At 40.2% G+C, this 21,045-nt stretch overlaps 1 protein-coding gene across 1 annotated transcript in view; it reads left to right on the top strand.

Moving 5' to 3' along the window:
- The window catches only part of MEAK7 (MTOR associated protein, eak-7 homolog), a 133,559-nt gene that overhangs the window by 22,195 nt on the left and 90,319 nt on the right, over positions 1 to 21,045 (top strand). Inside the window, exons 3-4 of the mRNA XM_053700845.1 lie at positions 11,475 to 11,708; positions 12,612 to 12,756. Of these exons, the coding sequence (XP_053556820.1) occupies positions 11,475 to 11,708; positions 12,612 to 12,756 (379 nt within the window). The remainder of the gene's footprint in view (positions 1 to 11,474; positions 11,709 to 12,611; positions 12,757 to 21,045) is intronic.

Below are 21,045 nucleotides of genomic sequence, written 5' to 3'. Positions count from 1 at the left end.
TATATGGTTTAATTTCTCCCGGCGGCTTGAATCTATAATATGCCGACCGGGAGATTCATTTTTCATACGCCCACGATGGGCGGGGCTAACTGAGGCGGCGGTTTACTGGTGCGCACCATTTTCCCCTGCATTCACTGTGACCGGATAACAATCTTACTGGAAAGTGCATAATAAAGTTTAAATCTGCGCTTTTGGGACCGGACAGTTGCTCACTATACTGCAGACGCTGTTGTTGATATTTTGTGAGTTCCGGATCATTTACTAGAGAGATTCTATCCGGTGTCAGCAGGGCAGGTAGGCACCTCAGCAAAGCTAAGCTGAGGTGTACAGGGTGTTAATAGTACTTGCATACACTCTATTTAGTTACTTACTACAGAATATAAAAAAGGTTATGTTTTAAAATTTAAAGTGACAGTAACATTTTTTTGTGTTTACATTTTTATTAAAATGTAAGTATTTTTTTGTGGTAAATTGTTCCATTGGGAGTCAGAATGGACCAAGAGGCCTTGCAAAATGCTTGTCTTGGTGCTATGTGGAACCACCTATCCCTTCTGTTCCTTATGTTTTGAGTGAACTTTAAATTACAGGGATAGATTTTTTTTTCTGAGCCAACATCGTCTAAGGCAGATACTGTTTAGGTGCCTAATGACAATTTTCACTATATACCGCAGCTTTCTCCTCAAGTGCCCAAAAATTTTATCGCCCACTCATACAGTGCCCTGCGCTTCCTCTGTAACTCCAATCGTTGTCTGCTTTTCCCATGCTGCAGGGAAAGCGCAAGAGGATAGGTAAACTTTCAGTAAGTGAGGTTGCTAACGCTGCTGTTGCTATTTTGAATGCCCCCTCCCAGAAGCCTGAGGAGGGGGATACTTTTGTAGCATCTGAAGGTGAAATCTCAGACTCAGTGTAATTCCTCCTACTGATTCTGAAGTTGTATCCTTCAGGTTTCAGCTAGAACACCTCCGTCTGTTATTCAAGGAGGTTTTAGCTACTTTGGATGACAGCGACACCATGGTTGTTGTCAATCCTAAAAGGTACAGTAAGCTACATAAGTATTTTGATGTACCTTCCATGTTGGAAGTTTTTCCTGTACCAGATTGAGCTATCGAGATTATTGCTAAGGAATGGGAGAGACTGGGTATCCCTTTTTCTCCATCCCCTGTATTTAAAAGGTTTCCTATAGCAGATTCTATCAAGGAATCTTGGCAGACGGTATCCAAGGTGGAATTTCCACGCTAGCCAAGAGAACTACTATTCCTATAGAGGATAGTTGCTTCTTTAAGGATCCTATGGGTAAGAAGTTACAGGATATGTACACCAGGGTGTACAATGACAACCTGCGGTTTGTATGGCTACTGTCACTAGTGCGGCAGCATACTATTTGATGCCTTTTCTGGATCTATTAAAAACAGGCTCTTCCATTGAAGAAATCCATGTTAGGATAAAGGCCCTTAAGTTGGCCAACTCCTTTACCACGGATGCTTCCCTTCAGGTTATTTACAGGGAGCTAAAATTTAGTTTTTTTGCCATACTGGCCCGCAGATCTTGGTCTGCGGATGTGTCATCTAAGTCTAAACGTTTGGCGATTCCTTACAGAGTAAAAAAGACTTTGTTTGGGCCGGGGTTGACAAAAATAATTGCTGACATCATGGGAGGAAAGGGACTTTTCTCCTTCAGGATAAGATAATTAATCATTAGGGATGTCAGAGTAATTTTCGTTCCTTTCGAAATGTCAATGGAAATCCTTTCACTTCCTCCTCCAAGCAGGAGCAGTCCAAGCCTTCCTGGAGTCCCAATCAGTCTTGGAACATGGGAAAACAATCCAAAAAGCCTGCTATTGCATCAAAATCAGTATGAGCAGTCTGCCCTCTTGTGGGGGGCAGTCTTTCATTTTTCGTTCAGGCTTGGGTACGAGATGTTGAGGATCCCTGGGCGGTGGACATCGTGTCCCAGGGATACAAACTATAGTCAAGACCTTTCCTCCCAGGGGCAGTTTTCTGCTTTCAATATTATCTGTAGACCAGACACAGAGAGGCGTTCTTACACTGTGTTCGGGATCTCTCCGACCTGGGAGTGATAGTTCCTGTTACAATGCAGGAACAAGGTCTGAGGTTCTATTCCAATCTGTTTGTGGTTCCCAAAAAGGGAACCTTCAGACCCATTTTAGATCTCAAGAGTCTAAACAAATTCCTCAGAGTGCCGTCCTTCAAGATGGAAACTATTTGTTCCATTCTTCCTTTGGTCCAGGAGGGTCATTTTATGACAACAGTTGATTTAAAGGATGCGCAACTACATGTTCCCCTACACAGGGACCATCACAAGTTTCTACGGTTTGCTTTTCTAGTCAAACACTTTCAGTTTGTGGCTCTTCCATTTGGTCTTACCACAGTTACCAGAATTTCCTCAAAGGTCCTGGGATCCCTGCTAGCGGTGCTCCGATTGCGGGGCATTGCAGTGGCACCTTATCTGAACATTCTAGTTCAGGCGTCTTCCTTTCAGCAAGCAAGATCTCACACGGAAATGTTGTTTTCTTACCTGCGGTCTCATGGATGGAAGGTGAATTTGGAAGCAAGTTACTTAGTTCCAAATACAAGGGTGTTTTTCTTTGGAACCATAATAGATTCCTTATCAATGAAGATTTTTCTGACACTCCTCGGCCATCAGTGGCTCAGTGCATGGAGGTAATCGGGCTGATGGTAGCGGCAATGGACATCATCCCGTTCGTCCGTTTCCATCACAGACCTCTGCAGTTAAGGTGCAGGCAGTGGAACGGAGATTATGCGGATCTGTCTCTGCGATTACTGCTGGAGCAGGAGGCAAGGGATTCTCTATTTTTGGTGGTTGTCTCTGGATCATCTTTCCCAGGGAACCTGCTTTCGCAGAACCTCTTGGGTGATTGTGACATCAGATGCCAGCCTTCTGGGAGGCTCTCTAAAGGCTCAGAGACCAGGGACTCGGTCGGAGTGTGTTCTTCCCATAAACATTCTGGAAGTGAGAGCAATCTTCAATGCTCTCCTGGCCTGGTCTGTTAACTTTGGCCCGGTTCTTCAGGTTCCAGTCAGACAATTTTGCCTCAGTGGTTTTCATCAACCATCAGGGAGGAGCTAGGAGTTCCTTGGCTATAATAGAGGTAGCCAAGATCATTCAGTGGGCAGAGACCCACAATTGCTGTGGCGGACTTCCTGAGCAAGCAGACCCTTCACCCGGGGGAGTGGGAAATCCATCCGGAAGTGTTTTCCAGCCTGATTCTCAAATGGGGTCAGCCAGAATTGGATCTCATGGCATCTCGACAGACTGCCAAGCTCCTGAGGTATGGTACTGAGAGACGCTCTAGCGGTACCTGGGAATTTCAGTCTCGCATACCTATTGTCTTTGTTCACTTTTTTCCTTGAGTCATTGCTCAAATCAAGCAGGAGAGGGCGTTGGTGACCCTCATTGCACCAGCGTGGCCTCGCAGGATTTGGTATGCAGACCTGGTGGACATCTCTTCCACCTTGGAGACTTCAGTTGTGGAAGGACCTTCTATTTCAAGGGACCTTCCTTCATACAAATTTAGTTTCTCAGAGTCTGACTGATTGGAGATTGAACGCTTAAATTTATCCAAGTGTGGATTTCGGACTCGGTCATTGAGACCTTGATTCACGTAAACCTGTGACTAGAAAGATTTACCATAAGATATCTATATCGGTGTGAATCCAAAGGCTACTCTTGGAGTAGAGTTGGGATTCCTACAATTCTTTTTTTTCTCCAAGAAGGTTTGGAGAAGGGTTTATTGGCAAGTTCCCTAAAGGGTCAAATATCTGCCTTCTTTATTTTGTTATTTAAGCGTCTGGGGATATCCCAGACGTGCAATCTTTTTGTCAGGCTCGGACCTGTGTTCAAACCAGTTACGCCTTCCTGGAGTCTTATTTTAGTTCTTAAGGTTCTTTATGGGGCTCCGTTGGAGCCTAGGCATTCCTTAGATATTAGGTTGTTATCTTGGGAAGTTTTGTTTCTTGTTGCTATTCTTCTGCTCGTAGAGTGTCAGAGCTCTCGGCATTACAATATGAGTTCCCTTACCTTATTTTTTATCAGATAAGGTGGCTTTATGTACTAAATTAGGGTTTCTCCCTAAAGTAGTTCCAGATCGGAGCATTAATCGGGAGATTGTTGTTCCTTCCTTGTGTCCTAATCCTTCTTCTCAGGAGGAACGGCTTCTACACAATCTGGATGTGGTACGTGCACTAAAATTCTATTTACAGGCGACTAAGGATTTTCGTCAGTCTTCTGTTTAACGTAAGGGACAGAAAGCTTCGCCTGCTTCTCTTTCTTTGTGGCTGAAGAGTATCGTTTGCTTTGCCTATGAGTTTGCTGGACAGCAGCCTCCTGAGGGAGTAACGGCTTTTTCTACAAGGGTTTTTTCCTCTTCCTGGGCATTCAAAGATGAAGCCTCTATGGAACAGATTTGCAAGGCTGCAACTTGGTCTTCTCTTCACACTTTTTCAAACTTCTATAAATTTGACTCTTTTGCCTCGGCTGAGGCCGCTTTTGGGAGAAAGGTTCTTCAAGCAGTGGTGCCTTCTGTTTAGGTTTCCTGCCTTGTCCCTCCCTTATCATCTGTGTACTGTAGCTTGGGTATTGATTCCCAACAGTAATTAATGATGATCCGTGGACTCATCGTGTCATTAGAAAGAAAACAAAATTTATGCTCACCTGATAAATGTATTTATTTCTTGACACGATGAGTCCACGGCCCGCCCTGTTATTTAGACAGGTTGTTAGTATTTTATAAACTTCAGACACCTCTGCACCTTGTTGCTTCCTTTCGCTCCTTTACTTCGGTCGAATAACTGGGAGGGAAGGGAGGTGATATTTAACAGCTTTGCTGTGGTGCTCTTTACCGCCTCCTGCTGGGCAGAAGTGATATTCCCAACAGTAATTAATGATGATCCGTGGACTCATCGTGTCAAGAAATAAATACATTTATTAGGTAAGCATAAATTTTGTTTTATTTGAAAAGCAATAATGTAAGCATAGGAGCCAGCCTATTTTTAGTTCAGCATCTGGGTAGCCCTTGCTCATTGATGGCTAAAAGAACCGAAAATGGGCCGGCTCCTTAAATTAGATTCTTCCTTTTTCAAATAAAGGTAGCAAGACAACCAAGAAAAATTGACAATAGGAGTAAATTAGAAAGTTGCTTAAAATTGCATGCTCTATTTGAATCATGGAAAAAAAAAAACATTTGGGTTTAGTAACCGATTCGATGTGCGTGACGAGCGAGCCCTTTTTGTCATGCAGGTGGATCGGCAAACCTGGGAGTTGCTCTTGAATAATAATTAATATTATTTTCATTATCAATATATTATTGTTTTTAATATTATTACTGTCAAATTCCGTAGCCCTTGTAGATAGAATGATTTTTGATTTTTCAAGCAAGATTCTAATTTAGAAAGGACAGTATAAGCATTTTTTTTAATAACTCAGCAGAGGTGGATATAAATGTCAGAACTAGTAAGTATTTCTCCAACATAGGTGTGTCCGGTCCACGGCGTCATCCTTACTTGTGGGATATTCTCTTCCCCAACAGGAAATGGCAAAGAGCCCAGCAAAGCTGGTCACATGATCCCTCCTAGGCTCCGCCTTCCCCAGTCATTCTCTTTGCCGTTGTACAGGCAACATCTCCACGGAGATGGCTTAGAGTTTTTTAGTGTTTAACTGTAGTTTTTATTATTCAATCAAGAGTTTGTTATTTTAAAATAGTGCTGGTATGTACTATTTACTCTGAAACAGAAAAGAGATGAAGATTTCTGTTTGTAAGAGGAAAATGATTTTAGCAACCGTTACTAAAATCGATGGCTGTTTCCACACAGGACTGTTGAGAGGAATTAACTTCAGTTGGGGGAACAGTGAGCAGACTTTTGCTGCTTGAGGTATGACACATTCTAACAAGACGATGTAATGCTGGAAGCTGTCATTTTCCCTATGGGATCCGGTAAGCCATTTTTATTACAGAAAGAAAAAAAGGGCTTCACAAGGGCTTTTTAAGACTGTAGACATTTTCTGGGCTAAATCGATTTATATATAAACATATTTTATACTCCATAGCCTTGAGGAATTATTTTAACCTTGGGAATTATGTAAAATAACCGGCAGGCACTGTATTGGACACCTTTTTCTCTAGGGGCTTTCCCTAATCATAGGCAGAGTCTCATTTTCGCGCCTCTATTGCGCACTTGTTTTTGAGAAGCATGACATGCAGATGCATGTGTGAGGAGCTCTGATACATAGAAAAGACTTTCTGAAGGCGTCATTTGGTATCGTATTCCCCTTTGGGCTTGGTTGGGTCTCAGCAAAGCAGATACCAGGGACTGTAAAGGGGTTAAATATAAAAACGGCTCCGGTTCCGTTATTTTAAGGGTTAAAGCTTCCAAATTTGGTGTGCAATACTTTTAAGACTTTAAGACACTGTGGTGAAATTTTGGTGAATTTTGAACAATTCCTTCATACTTTTTCGCAATTGCAGTAATAAAGTGTGTTCAGTTTAAAATTTAAAGTGACAGTAACGGTTTATTTTAAAACGTTTTTTGTACTTTGTTATCAAGTTTTTGCCTGTTTAACATGTCTGAACTACCAGATAGACTGTGTTCTGAATGTGGGGAAGCCAAGGTTCCTTCTCATTTAAATAGATGTGATTTATGTGACACAAAATTTAGAGAAAATGATGCCCAAGATGATTCCTCAAGTGAGGGGAGTAAGCATGGTACTGCATCATCCCCTCCTTCGTCTACACCAGTCTTGCCCACACAGGAGGCCCCTAGTACATCTAGCGCGCCAATACTCCTTACTATGCAACAATTAACGGCTGTAATGGATAATTCTATCAAAAACATTTTAGCCAAAATGCCCACTTATCAGCGAAAGCGCGACTGCTCTGTTTTAGAAAATACTGAAGAGCATGAGGACGCTGATGATATTGGTTCTGAAGGGCCCCTACACCAGTCTGTGGGGGCCAGGGAGGTTTTGTCTGAGGGAGAAATTTCAGATTCAGGGAAAATTTCTCAACAAGCTGAACCTGATGTGATTACATTTAAATTTAAATTGGAACATCTCCGCGCTCTGCTTAAGGAGGTGTTATCCACTCTGGATGATTGTGAGAATTTGGTCATTCCAGAGAAACTATGTAAAATGGACAAGTTCCTAGAGGTCCCGGGGCCCCCCGAAGCTTTTCCTATACCCAAGCGGGTGGCGGACATTGTAAATAAAGAATGGGAAAGGCCCGGTATACCTTTCGTCCCTCCCCCCATATTTAAAAAATTGTTTCCTATGGTCGACCCCAGAAAGGACTTATGGCAGACAGTCCCCAAGGTCGAGGGGGCGGTTTCTACTCTAAACAAACGCACCACTATACCCATAGAAGATAGTTGTGCTTTCAAAGATCCTATGGATAAAAAATTAGAAGGTTTGCTTAAAAAGATGTTTATTCAGCAAGGTTACCTTCTACAACCAATTTCATGCATTGTTCCTGTCACTACAGCAGCGTGTTTCTGGTTCGATGAGCTAGAAAAGGCGCTCAATAATAATTCTTCTTCTTATGAGGAGATTATGGAAAGAATTCATGCTCTCAAATTGGCTAATTCTTTCACCCTAGACGCCACTTTGCAATTGGCTAGGTTAGCGGCGAAAAATTCTGGTTTTGCTTTTGTGGCGCGCAGAGCGCTTTGGTTAAAATCTTGGTCAGCGGATGCGTCTTCCAAGAACAAATTGCTTAACATTCCTTTCAAGGGGAAAACGCTGTTTGGCCCTGACTTGAAAGAGATTATCTCTGATATCACTGGGGGCAAGGGCCACGCCCTTCCTCAGGATAGGTCTTTCAAGGCCAAAAATAAACCTAATTTTCGTCCCTTTCGCAGAAACGGACCAGCCCCAAGTGCTACGTCCTCTAAGCAAGAGGGTAATACTTCTCAAGCCAAGCCAGCCTGGAGACCAATGCAAGGCTGGAACAAAGGAAAGCAGGCCAAGAAACCTGCCACTGCTACCAAGACAGCATGAGATGTTGGCCCCCGATCCGGGACCGGATCTGGTGGGGGGCAGACTCTCTCTCTTCGCTCAGGCTTGGGCAAGAGATGTTCTGGATCCTTGGGCACTAGAAATAGTCTCCCAAGGTTATCTTCTGGAATTCAAGGGGCTTCCCCCAAGGGGGAGGTTCCACAGGTCTCAATTGTCTTCAGACCACATAAAAAGACAGGCATTCTTACATTGTGTAGAAGACCTGTTAAAAATGGGAGTGATTCATCCTGTTCCTTTAGGAGAACAAGGGATGGGGTTCTACTCCAATCTGTTCGTAGTTCCCAAAAAAGAGGGAACATTCAGACCAATCTTAGATCTCAAGATCCTAAACAAGTTTCTCAAGGTTCCATCGTTCAAAATGGAAACCATTCGAACAATTCTTCCTTCCATCCAGGAAGGTCAATTCATGACCACGGTGGATTTAAAGGATGCGTATCTACATATTCCTATCCACAAGGAACATCATCGGTTCCTAAGGTTCGCATTCCTGGACAAGCATTACCAGTTTGTGGCACTTCCGTTCGGATTAGCCACTGCTCCAAGGATTTTCACAAAGGTACTAGGGTCCCTTCTAGCGGTGCTAAGACCAAGGGGCATTGCAGTAGTACCTTACTTGGACGACATTCTGATTCAAGCGTCGTCCCTTCCTCAAGCAAAGGCTCACACGGACATTGTCCTGGCCTTTCTCAGATCTCACGGGTGGAAAGTGAACGTAGAAAAAAGTTCTCTATCTCCGTCAACAAGGGTTCCCTTCTTGGGAACAATAATAGACTCCTTAGAAATGAGGATTTTTCTGACAGAGGCCAGAAAATCAAAACTTCTAAACTCTTGTCAAATACTTCATTCTGTTCCTCTTCCTTCCATAGCGCAGTGCATGGAAGTAATAGGTTTGATGGTAGCGGCAATGGACATAGTTCCTTTTGCGCGAATTCATCTAAGACCATTACAACTGTGCATGCTCAGTCAGTGGAATGGGGACTATACAGACTTGTCTCCGACGATACAAGTAGATCAGAGGACCAGAGATTCACTCCGTTGGTGGCTGTCCCTGGACAACCTGTCACAGGGGATGAGCTTCCGCAGACCAGAGTGGGTCATTGTCACGACCGACGCCAGTCTGGTGGGCTGGGGCGCGGTCTGGGGACCCCTGAAAGCTCAGGGTCTTTGGTCTCGGGAAGAATCTCTTCTCCCGATAAATATTCTGGAACTGAGAGCGATATTCAATGCTCTCAAGGCTTGGCCTCAGCTAGCAAAGGCCAAGTTCATACGGTTTCAATCAGACAACATGACGACTGTTGCGTACATCAACCATCAGGGGGGAACAAGGAGTTCCCTGGCGATGGAAGAAGTGACCAAAATCATTCAATGAGCGGAGACTCACTCCTGCCACTTGTCTGCAATCCACATCCCAGGAGTGGAAAATTGGGAAGCGGATTTTCTGAGTCGTCAGACATTTCATCCGGGGGAGTGGGAACTCCATCCGGAAATCTTTGCCCAAATTACTCAATTGTGGGGCATTCCAGACATGGATCTGATGGCCTCTCGTCAGAACTTCAAGGTTCCTTGCTACGGGTCCAGATCCAGGGATCCCAAGGCGACTCTAGTAGATGCACTAGTAGCACCTTGGACCTTCAAACTAGCTTATGTATTCCCGCCGTTTCCTCTCATCCCCAGGCTGGTAGCCAGGATCAATCAGGAGAGGGCATCGGTGATCTTGATAGCTCCTGCGTGGCCACGCAGGACTTGGTATGCAGACCTGGTGAATATGTCATCGGCTCCACCATGGAAGCTACCTTTGAGACGAGACCTTCTTGTTCAAGGTCCGTTCGAACATCCGAATCTGGTCTCACTCCAACTGACTGCTTGGAGATTGAACGCTTGATCTTATCAAAGCGAGGGTTCTCAGATTCTGTCTTGATACTCTTGTTCAGGCCAGAAAGCCTGTAACTAGAAAAATTTACCACAAAATATGGAAAAAATATATCTGTTGGTGTGAATCTAAAGGATTCCCTTGGGACAAGGTAAAAATTCCTAAGATTCTATCCTTTCTTCAAGAAGGTTTGGAGAAAGGATTATCTGCAAGTTCCTTGAAGGGACAGATTTCTGCCTTGTCTGTGTTACTTCACAAAAAGCTGGCAGCTGTGCCAGATGTTCAAGCCTTTGTTCAGGCTCTGGTTAGAATCAAGCCTGTTTACAAACCTTTGACTCCTCCTTGGAGTCTCAATTTAGTTCTTTCAGTTCTTCAGGGGGGTTCCGTTTGAACCCTTACATTCCGTGGATATTAAGTTATTATCTTGGAAAGTTTTGTTTTTGGTTGCAATTTCTTCTGCTAGAAGAGTTTCAGAATTATCTGCTCTGCAGTGTTCTCCTCCTTATCTGGTGTTCCATGCAGATAAGGTGGTTTTACGTACTAAACCTGGTTTTCTTCCGAAAGTTGTTTCTAACAAAAACATTAACCAGGAGATAGTCGTGCCTTCTTTGTGTCCGAATCCAGTTTCAAAGAAGGAACGTTTGTTGCACAATTTGGATGTTGTTCGTGCTCTAAAATTCTATTTAGATGCTACAAAGGATTTTAGACAAACATCTTCCTTGTTTGTTGTTTATTCTGGTAAAAGGAGAGGTCAAAAAGCAACTTCTACCTCTCTCTTTTTTTTTGGATTAAAAGCATCATCAGATTGGCTTATGAGACTGCCGGACGGCAGCCTCCTGAAAAAATCACAGCTCATTCCACTAGGGCTGTGGCTTCCACATGGGCCTTCAAGAACGAGGCTTCTGTTGATCAGATATGTAAGGCAGCGACTTGGTCTTCACTGCACACTTTTACTAAATTTTACAAGTTTGATACTTTTGCTTCTTCTGAGGCTATTTTTGGGAGAAAGGTTTTGCAAGCCGTGGTGCCTTCCATCTAGGTGACCTGATTTGCTCCCTCCCTTCATCCGTGTCCTAAAGCTTTGGTATTGGTTCCCACAAGTAAGGATGACGCCGTGGACCGGACACACCTATGTTGGAGAAAACAGAATTTATGTTTACCTGATAAATTACTTTCTCCAACGGTGTGTCCGGTCCACGGCCCGCCCTGGTTTTTTAATCAGGTCTGATAATTTATTTTCTTTAACTACAGTCACCACGGTATCATATGGTTTCTCCTATGCAAATATTCCTCCTTTACGTCGGTCGAATGACTGGGGAAGGCGGAGCCTAGGAGGGATCATGTGACCAGCTTTGCTGGGCTCTTTGCCATTTCCTGTTGGGGAAGAGAATATCCCACAAGTAAGGATGACGCCGTGGACCGGACACACCGTTGGAGAAAGTAATTTATCAGGTAAACATAAATTCTGTTATTTAGAATCCAGTGAGTCCACTTGGATCCTTTTAACCCCCTCCCCCAATAATTAACATTGATTATTTGTGTTTTATTTTTGTCCCAGGATTATTTAGGGAATTCCTTGCCAAGCTTTATCACTCGGCGAATCTTCAGGGGAATCCAGAGCATAAACCTTAATAACAAGTCGCCCATCATGGGTGATGAAATCAGCAAGGAACAGTATTTGTTGTTCTTTGCAGATATCCTTAGAGGAACATCAGATGAAAAGAGCTGGATTATGTTTCATATGATAAACCTTGAAAACAGTGAGCAGGTGAAAGGGGAGCACGTCCAGCAGGTGAATTGGGGAAGGTGATTTTTTTTTTTTATAAATACTATGACGACACATTTTACTTGAAGCGGGACTAACGCCTCTTAGTTTGGATGAATATATACTCTGAGCTCATGCAGCCTTTCACAAGAGGATAGTCTATTTACTCTTTAATTCCGGATTCATTTTTAGTTTTTTTACCTTATATTGCAATGCTTCAGTAGGTGTTTGATAAGCTACGTGGCTTTAAAATAGTTTCAGCCTCATTTCAATTGAGCAGTTTTATAACTTTTTATAAATTGATCTTAAATAATTTACAACTTTACTGTAAAATATGTTCCCTTTTTATAGTTCAAAATAGGGGTAAGTTGTAATAAACTTTCTGAATAATTAAACTTATAATTTATTTATATAATATCTATATCTATCTTTATTTTTTCCAAAAAGTTGATTTCTAAATGTATGCCCTCTGCATTTCCTCTATTATCCTGATAACTGATTTTTTTTCTGATACATTTTAAAGGGTCATTAAACACTCTGAGATTGTAATATGAAATGGCTAATTATATCTAATAGCACAACTTTCCAATATACTTTATTATGTTCCCTTTTCTTGTAATATAATTCTGAAAATTGTGTTCTTTCCTGATCCTGTTAAAAGGGGCTGTACTCTCTAATGAATCATTCTTGATTGTATCTAATTGGCTTCAGCAGAGAAGGAAATCTAGGTTACAACATGGCGCCTCCCACGAAAACTTTACACTTATTTTTTTCAATATTTAAACTACTAACATAATTAAACATTACATCTGCCTATCATTCTTAGGCTATAAGCTTAAAATACATTATTCTGTCTAGCATTTATTTAGTTTTTAATGTTCCTTTAATAAACACAAATCACATTGGTTTACATTTCTGTTTCTTTTCCAGTTTTTAAAAGACCTGATAACTGCTGTGCTGCATGTATTGAAGGGAAATAATGTTCTGAGTGGCTGGAAATTGGAAAAAGTTGAAGATTCTTCTTTTGGGATACAGGCCCTGGCATTACATTTATTGTCACAATTAAAAACTTCAGGTACTTTTTTCAATATTTTAGTTAGTTTCACTAACACAGGGCTTAACAACAGTAGTTCTGTTTTTTTTTTTCATTAGAATATTTTGAGCTATATTACAAGTGGAGCACTAACAGTTATACGTGAGCAAAAAGGGGTTCATTGCAGGCGTTAGCGCAGGCCGTTTTTTTTGCTTGTATTACAAGTTAAAAGTAAATGCAATCGCTTGAGCGCAATTGAAGTTGACGTGCGATGGGAAAGCACAACCTCATAGCTTTGGTTTACTGTTTTGGGAAACAAAAAGTCTCACAAAACACATAAAAAAATTACATAGTACAGTTACACTCATTATCTAATAAAAATGTATTGAAAAAAAAAATTGCACAAAAAAGTTATAGAGGCTCAAAGATATGAGGTCTCAGGTGTTAGAAAAAAGGCTACAAAGGGTTTTTAACATAGAGATACATACATATACATGTCTAAATGTATGTATATGATGAATGTATATGTGCATATATGTATTTACAGACATAAATACAAAGATAAGACACAGATAGATATATGTGTGTGTGTGTGTGTGTGTGTGTATGTGTGTGTGTATATATATATATATATATATATATATATATACTGTATATATATATATATATATATATATATATATATATATATATATATATATATATTCTACCTTAAGAAAATCAGATAATATATAATATAAATATTGTGTTAGTTTGCATTGCATGTTACCTTGAGAAAGGCCCAGGTTGGGGCCGAAACGTTGGAAAATAAATGTTGAAAAACCTATGAAAAAGAGAGATGAGTCTTTCGTGTGTGTGTGTATATGTATAACATTTGTCTCAACTACTACTTAACACTAGTTTATTTGATTATATCTTATAAGATTCTGGTTAATAATATACCTTTGTATGTGGTCTAGTACTAATCATAACCACAGGTCTCTTTTTTATTATTATTAAGGGGCTCTTTGAGATACCTGTATACACTAATACAAATATAAATACATTTATACAGACAATCTACAATAAGTATATTTGGGATCAGATCCTTGTTTAGCGCTTTTCTCAATCTTTTTCTCATATATATATATATATATATATATATCTCAACAAGAACCGAAAGAATGAATGCAGACATCTTTCCAAAACATAACTTAATTTTATTCCATAAAGATCCATGTATACACAATCATGGAAAGTCACAATAGTAGCATGAACTTGATAGATACTGCTGCTGACATGTTTCGCCTGTCAAGGCGTAATCATAGCTACAATTCAGACACCTGCTAACCTATTTAAGGTAGCTGGGAAAACCTGATAGGTTAAAACTTAATTAACAAGTAGTGCTAGGGATTCATGTTTAACCCTTTGAGGCCTAGTTATCAAGCCGTCAACCTCAAATACGCTGGAATTCTGCAGCGTATTTGTGGCGAGGCTGATTCGCTGTAGTTATCAAGCACTACAGCCCGGCAAAAGTAGAATTTAGTGACGTAAGCTTCGATCCGCCGGACTCAGTCCGACACAGATTGATTCTTACTTCACTCCAGATGTTCCGAACACAAGTTCGGCACAATCTGACTACTTTTGCTAGTTATCAAATGACTTGCAGGTACGCTCGGCACTTTTCCGGCCCAGCGTACCTGGTTTTCAATCCGCCGCCCTGGAGGTGGCGGATCCCATAGGAATCAATGGGAGTCTGACCATAGCGAAAGTTCATGTTCGCTGCTGCCCGACATCCCATTGATTCCTATGGGAGCTGTCTACACCTAACACCCTAACATGTTCCCCGAGTCTAAACACCCCTAATCCGCCCCCCCCCTACACCGCCGCAACTAAATAAATGTATTACCCCCTAAACCGCCGCTCCCGGACCCCGCAGCCACTATAATAAATATGTTAACCCCTAAACCGCCGCTCCCGGACCCCGCCACCACCTACATAATACCTATTAACCCCTATCCTGCCCCCCCTACACCGCCGCCACTATAATAAAATTATTAACCCCTAAACCTAAGTCTAACCCTAACACCCCCCTAACTTAAATATTAATTAAATACATCTAAATATTATAACTCTTATTAACTAAATTAATCCTATTTAAAACTAAATACTTACCTTTAAAATAAACCCTAATATAGCTACAATATAAATAATAATTATATTATAGCTATCTTGGGATTTATTTTTTATTTTACAGGCAAATTTCAATTTATTTTAACTAGGTACAATAGCTATTAAATAGTTATTACCTATTTAATAGCTACCTAGTTAAAGACAAATTTACCTGTAAAATAAAACCTAACCTAAGTTACAATTACACCTAACACTACACTATACTTAAATAAATTATTCCTATTTAAAACTAAATACTTACCTGTAAAATAAACCCTAAGATAGCTACAATGTAATTTAATAATTACATTGTAGCTATCTTAGGATTTATATTTATTTTACAGGTAACTTTGTATTTATTTTAACTAGGTACAATAGCTATTAAATAGTTATTAACTATTTAATAACTACCTAGCTAAAAGAAATACAAATTACCTGTAAAATAAATCCTAACCTAAGTTACAATTAAACCTAACGCTACACTATCATTTAAATTAATTAAATAAATTACCTACAAATAACTACAATTAAGTACAATTAAATAAACTAACTAAAGTACCAAAAATAAAAAATAAACTAAGTTACAAAAAAAAAGTTACAAACATTTCAAAAATATTACAACAATTTTAAACTACTTACACCTAATCTAAGCCCCCTAATAAAATAACAAAGCCTTTTGCGGGGCATGCCCCAAAAAAATCAGCTCTTTTGCCTGTAAAAAAAATAATACAACCCCCCCCAACATTAAAACCCACCACCCACATACACCTACTCTAACTCAAACCCCCCTTAAATAAACCTAACACTACCCCCCTGAAGATCATCCTACCTTTAGCCGTCTTCAGCCAGCCAACCACCGATGGAACAGAAGAGGACATCCGCAGCGGCCAAAGTCATCATCCAAGGGGCGCTGAAGAAGTCTTCCATCCGATTGAAGTCATCATCCAAGGGGCACTGAAGAAGTCTTCCATCCGATTGAAGTCATCATCCAGGCGGCGTCTTCAATCTTCATCCATCCAGAGCGGAGCGGAGCTGAGCCATCTTCAGACGAGCCAACGCAGAGCCATCCTCTTCTAACGACGGACTAACGACGAATGACGGTTCCTTTAAGTGACGTCATCCAAGATGGCGTCCCTCGAATTCCGATTGGCTGATAGGATTCTATCAGCCAATCGGAATTAAGGTAGGAAAAATCTGGCTGATTTAATCAGCCAATCAGATTGAAGTTCAATCTGATTGGCTGATCCAATCAGCCAATCAGATTGAGTTCTCATTCTATTGGCTGATCGGAACAGCCAATAGAATGCAAGCTCAATCTGATTGGCTGATTAAATCAGCCAATCAGATTTTTCCTACCTTAATTCCGATTGGCTGATAGAATCCTATCAGCCAATCGGAATTCGAGGGACGCCATCTTGGATGGCGTCACTTAAAGGAACCGTCATTCGTCGTTAGTCCGTCGGTAGAAGAGGATGGCTCTGCGTCGGCTCGTCTGAAGATGGCTCCGCTCCGGATGGATGAAGATTGAAGACGCCGCCTGGATGATGACTTCAATCGGATGGAAGACTTCTTCAGCGCCCCTTGGATGATGACTTCAATCGGATGGAAGACTTCTTCAGCGCCCCTTGGATGATGACTTCGGCTGCTGCGGATGTCCTTCTGTTCCATCGGTGGTCGGCTGGCTGAAGACGGCTAAAGGTAGGATGATCTTCAGGGGGGTAGTGTTAGGTTTATTTAAGGGGGGTTTGGGTTAGAGTAGGGGTATGTGGGTGGTAGGTTTTAATGTTGGGGGGGGTTGTATTTTTTTTTTACAGGCAAAAGAGCTGATTTCTTTGGGGCATGCCCCGCAAAGGGCCCTTTTAAGGGCTGGTAAGGTAATAGAGCTGTTAACTTTTTAATGTAGAATAGGGTAGGGCATTTTTTTATTTTGGGGGGCTTTATTTTATTAGGGGGCTTAGATTAGGTGTAAGTAGTTTAAAATTGTTGTAATATTTTTGAAATGTTTGTAACTTAGTTTTTTTTTATTTTTTGTAACTTATTTTTTTTATTTTTGGTACTTTAGTTAGTTTATTTCATTGTATTTAATTGTAGTTATTTGTAGGTAATTTATTTAATTAATTTAATGATAGTGTAGTGTTAGGTTTAATTGTAACTTAGGTTAGGATTTATTTTACAGGTAATTTTGTATTTCTTTTAGCTAGGTAGTTATTAAATAGTTAATAACTATTTAATAACTATTCTAACTAGCTAAAATAAATACCAAGTTACCTGTAAAATAAATATAAATCCTAAAATAGCTACAATGTAATTATTAATTACATTGTAGCTATCTTAGGGTTTATTTTACAGGTAAGTATTTAGTTTTAAATAGGAATAATTTATTTAAGTATAGTGTAGTGTTAGGTGTAATTGTAACTTAGGTTAGTTTTTATTTTACAGGTAAATTTGTCTTTATTTTAACTAGGTAGCTATTAAATATATCAGCAAAAGTGGATGTTCTTCCCAGTGAGGCTCAAGATATGTATATGGGGAGGGGATCCCAAAATCATGTGTGCGAAAATGTGCAGTAAAGGACAATTGCTGTCGGATACAGTGTGCCAGTGTCAGTTAGATAGATTCATCAGAAATGCCAGGATTTCAAAGTCTATCAAATATCTCGTCTTGCGGTGTAGCGTGTGTGTGGTAGCGTTTCAAAGAAACGGAAAGGGCAACAACTCACCACGGTGTTCACTGCCTCTTCATCCGAATATTCGCTTACCCCTGCCCCTCAAGAGGTCCCGCTTTCTCCGTAGGAACTCTGCACTGTCTTCGGCGTCCTTTGCAATGCTGCGGTGATGCACTGATGTGATTGGTCTTCTTTCTGTGTACTTCCGGTCCGTATTGAACCGCACAGCCAATGGGATCCCCTACTACGTTGCCGTAGCCCCTAGCACTGCGATGACTTCTGGTATGCCGAGATCCAGCCCGGTAAGCTTAATCGAGAGTATATACAAATAAACCGTCTCTCAAGGCATATATTTTGTAAAACTCTTGCAGCTTTATTAGAAACAAAATTCTTTTCAACAGGACAAATGGATAAATTCTCCTTTTTAAAAGCAAAATTTCTTCATAAGATCAGCTGGAGCAGTACTGTCTTACGCGTTTCGGCTTGATGTCAGCCTTACTCATAGACATATTGATGTGGGTGAACACCGGGCTTAAATAGCCCTGTATCACCCATTACCAACTGCTCCAGCTGTATACAATTAAATGTCATGGTAACACTTACAGATCATGTTAACAGAGTATTAACAATAAACTATGTACTATTTCTCTCACAGAAATGGATATATACATATATGTGAAGCACATCTCAGCTAAGTGCAGATGGACATTATTTTAACATAATCATGTTACAGTCATTATTCGAATTCAAAATGCAAACTAAAAATTCTTATTGACCAAGTCATAATACTGTTGGAAATGAGCCAATCAATAGTGGCTGTAAAAATTCTTTAGATTAAAGGGACAGTCTAGACCCAATACATAATTTTGATAACTTATTGTTACATACCAGAGAAGCATCCTGCAACTGGTCCCACTTCTATAAGCTTGCAAGAAGTATATGAAACATTTGAATAATCATTGTTGGTTAGCAACTGAAAATGGCCACCAAGCTCCACCCACAGCTTTCTTCTTGTCCAGCTAGCCCTTGTCTTGTGTGACAGTTTAGCAGTGCACGTTTAGTATTTTTCAGTTAGCTATTTCAAATTGTGCATGTTTTTTTTTTTTTTCCTCAGACAGAAATACAGGGGACATTTATTGTGGGCGGACCGTCATCATTTCATACAAATAGTGATAGTTATAGTGGCTTTCTAGTGGAGGTTCAGTTTGCTTTTACTTGTGATTTTTTTCTACTGCAAGTCCTTAATTGTTATATAAATAATCTTTATATTCTTGTGGTAAGAAAATGTTATTTTATTCAGTTTATCATTTATGTTATTGTTAATAAAGTCTAATACATTTTGGCTCCTTACTTATGAATGTTATAAACCACAGTTGTCCTGATCCCCCGGTCTGTGCAGGTAGACAAATCTCTGCACCTCTCCCTCATATAGGGCTAGATTACAAGTGGTGCCCTAACAATTACTTGCAAGCGTAAAGGGGTTTATTGCAGGCATTTTCGCGCATCAGATGTATCGCTCGTATTACAAGTTTAAAGTAAACATGATCGCTTGAGCGCAATTGAAGTAAATGCATCGGGATAGCGTGTTCTCAGAGCTCTGGTTAACTGTTTCGCAAAACAATTGCACAAAACACATTAAAAATACATTAAAAGAAGAGTTACTAATAATAACACCATCTAATAAAAATGATTAAAAAACTAATATTGCACAAAAAAGTGGTCTCAGGTGTTAGAAAAAAAAAGGTAGGTAAAGGGCTTTAACAAAGAGATACATACATATAAATGTCTAAATATGTATATGTGTGTATATATATATATATATATATATATACACACATATATATATATATATATATATATATATATATATATATATATATACAGGTAGCCCTCAGTTTACGCCGGGGTTAGGTTCCAGAAGGAATGGTTGTAAATCGAAACCGTTGTAAATTGAAACCCAGTTTATAATGTAAGTCAATGGGAAGTGAGGGAGATAGGTTCCAGGCCCCTCTCAAAATTGTCATAAGTAACACCTAATACATTATTTTTAAAGCTTTGAAATGAAGACTTTAAATGCTAAACAGCATTATAAACCTAATAAAAAATCACACAACACAGAATATATAATTAAACTAAGTTAAATTAACAAAAACATTTGCTAAACAGCATTATAAACCTAATAAAATAATCACACAACACAGACTTCACTTGCAATTTCCTGTAAACAGTTCTTTCTATGCATTCCAATCTGGACTGATTTATAGACAGGAAGATGTTGTTCCTTTGAAATCAGCTCAATAGCTCAGGTCTGGTTAAACTGATTAATTTCAGCTTGCTTGGCTTTGCTGCAACACAAGCGGACAGCTCCACCTACTGGCTATTTTAATAAATGCACTGCTTCTCAATGCTTTTCAATAGCAGTCACATGACTGGAAAAAAAGGTTGTTATTCTGAAACGGTGTAAATTGAAACGTTGTAAACCGAGGGCCACCTGTATATATATATATATATACATATATGCACACAATAAGCATTCAGGCCATTAGGCACTTGACCAAGGGCCCTGCGCTCAGCTGCAGGAATTTTAATCAGTCATGCATCTTTATTAAAATAATGGTATTTATTATTTTTTATATATTAAATAAGAAAAATTACTAATTCATAATATTTGTGTAGAGGAAGGGGGTCTGGTGGCGTGCACTCTGTCAGCTGTCTTTGCATGGGGGTGGTGGGATTGTGCACCATGGAGCGCTCTCTGTTGGCTCATCTATGTAAATTGTGCAGATGCACAGTAAGTCCTAGGCTGGTACTCAGAAAAAACTTCACAGCACATCATGCAATATGCGGACAGGGAGGGAATCTGCAAAGGTGTAAGTGCGCCATCAATAACATACTAACTAGGGGAGGCTGAAAGTGATACTGGCTTCTGCAAAGAACAACGTTTTTCCAATTAAACTGGACTGTGGATTAGAAGATAAGGTCTCACTGGAGCCTCAGTTTTTTTATTTTTTATTTAAATGTTAACCCCAATAATTATCTGCTTCAATCTCTTCTTTTTTGGTTGTGTAGAAAGAAACAAAACATATTAATTAATAGTGCTTTCCCCCTACTTAGATGTTTTTAATTTTTTTTAATTATTGCAGAGAATGGGTGTATCTTGCAGTTCATAAGTGATACTGTCTCTGCTCTCAAACCCCCTCTGTCTCTTTCCCCCCTGTCTCCCCCTCTTTTACTCTGTCTCCCTCCTTTGTCTCCCTACCTCTGGCTCTCTCTCCACCTCTGGTTCTTTCTCTCTCCCCCCCCTCTGTCTCTCTCCCCCCTGTCTCTCTCTGTCTCTCTCTTTCCCTTTAGCTCTCTCTGCTCTGTTTCTCTGTCTCCCCCTCCATGTCTCTCTCTATCTATCCCTTTATCTCTCTCTCGCTCTCTGCTCTGTTTCTCTCTGTCCCCCCCCCCCCCCGCCAATAACAATACATAGAAATAATAAAATAATGTGAAAGTTGTTAACAGTATTATAA

Source organism: Bombina bombina, chromosome 1, assembly GCF_027579735.1.
Source record: "Bombina bombina isolate aBomBom1 chromosome 1, aBomBom1.pri, whole genome shotgun sequence".
Taxonomy (NCBI): Eukaryota; Metazoa; Chordata; class Amphibia; order Anura; family Bombinatoridae; genus Bombina; species Bombina bombina.
This window is presented reverse-complemented; position numbering and strand designations above follow the sequence as displayed.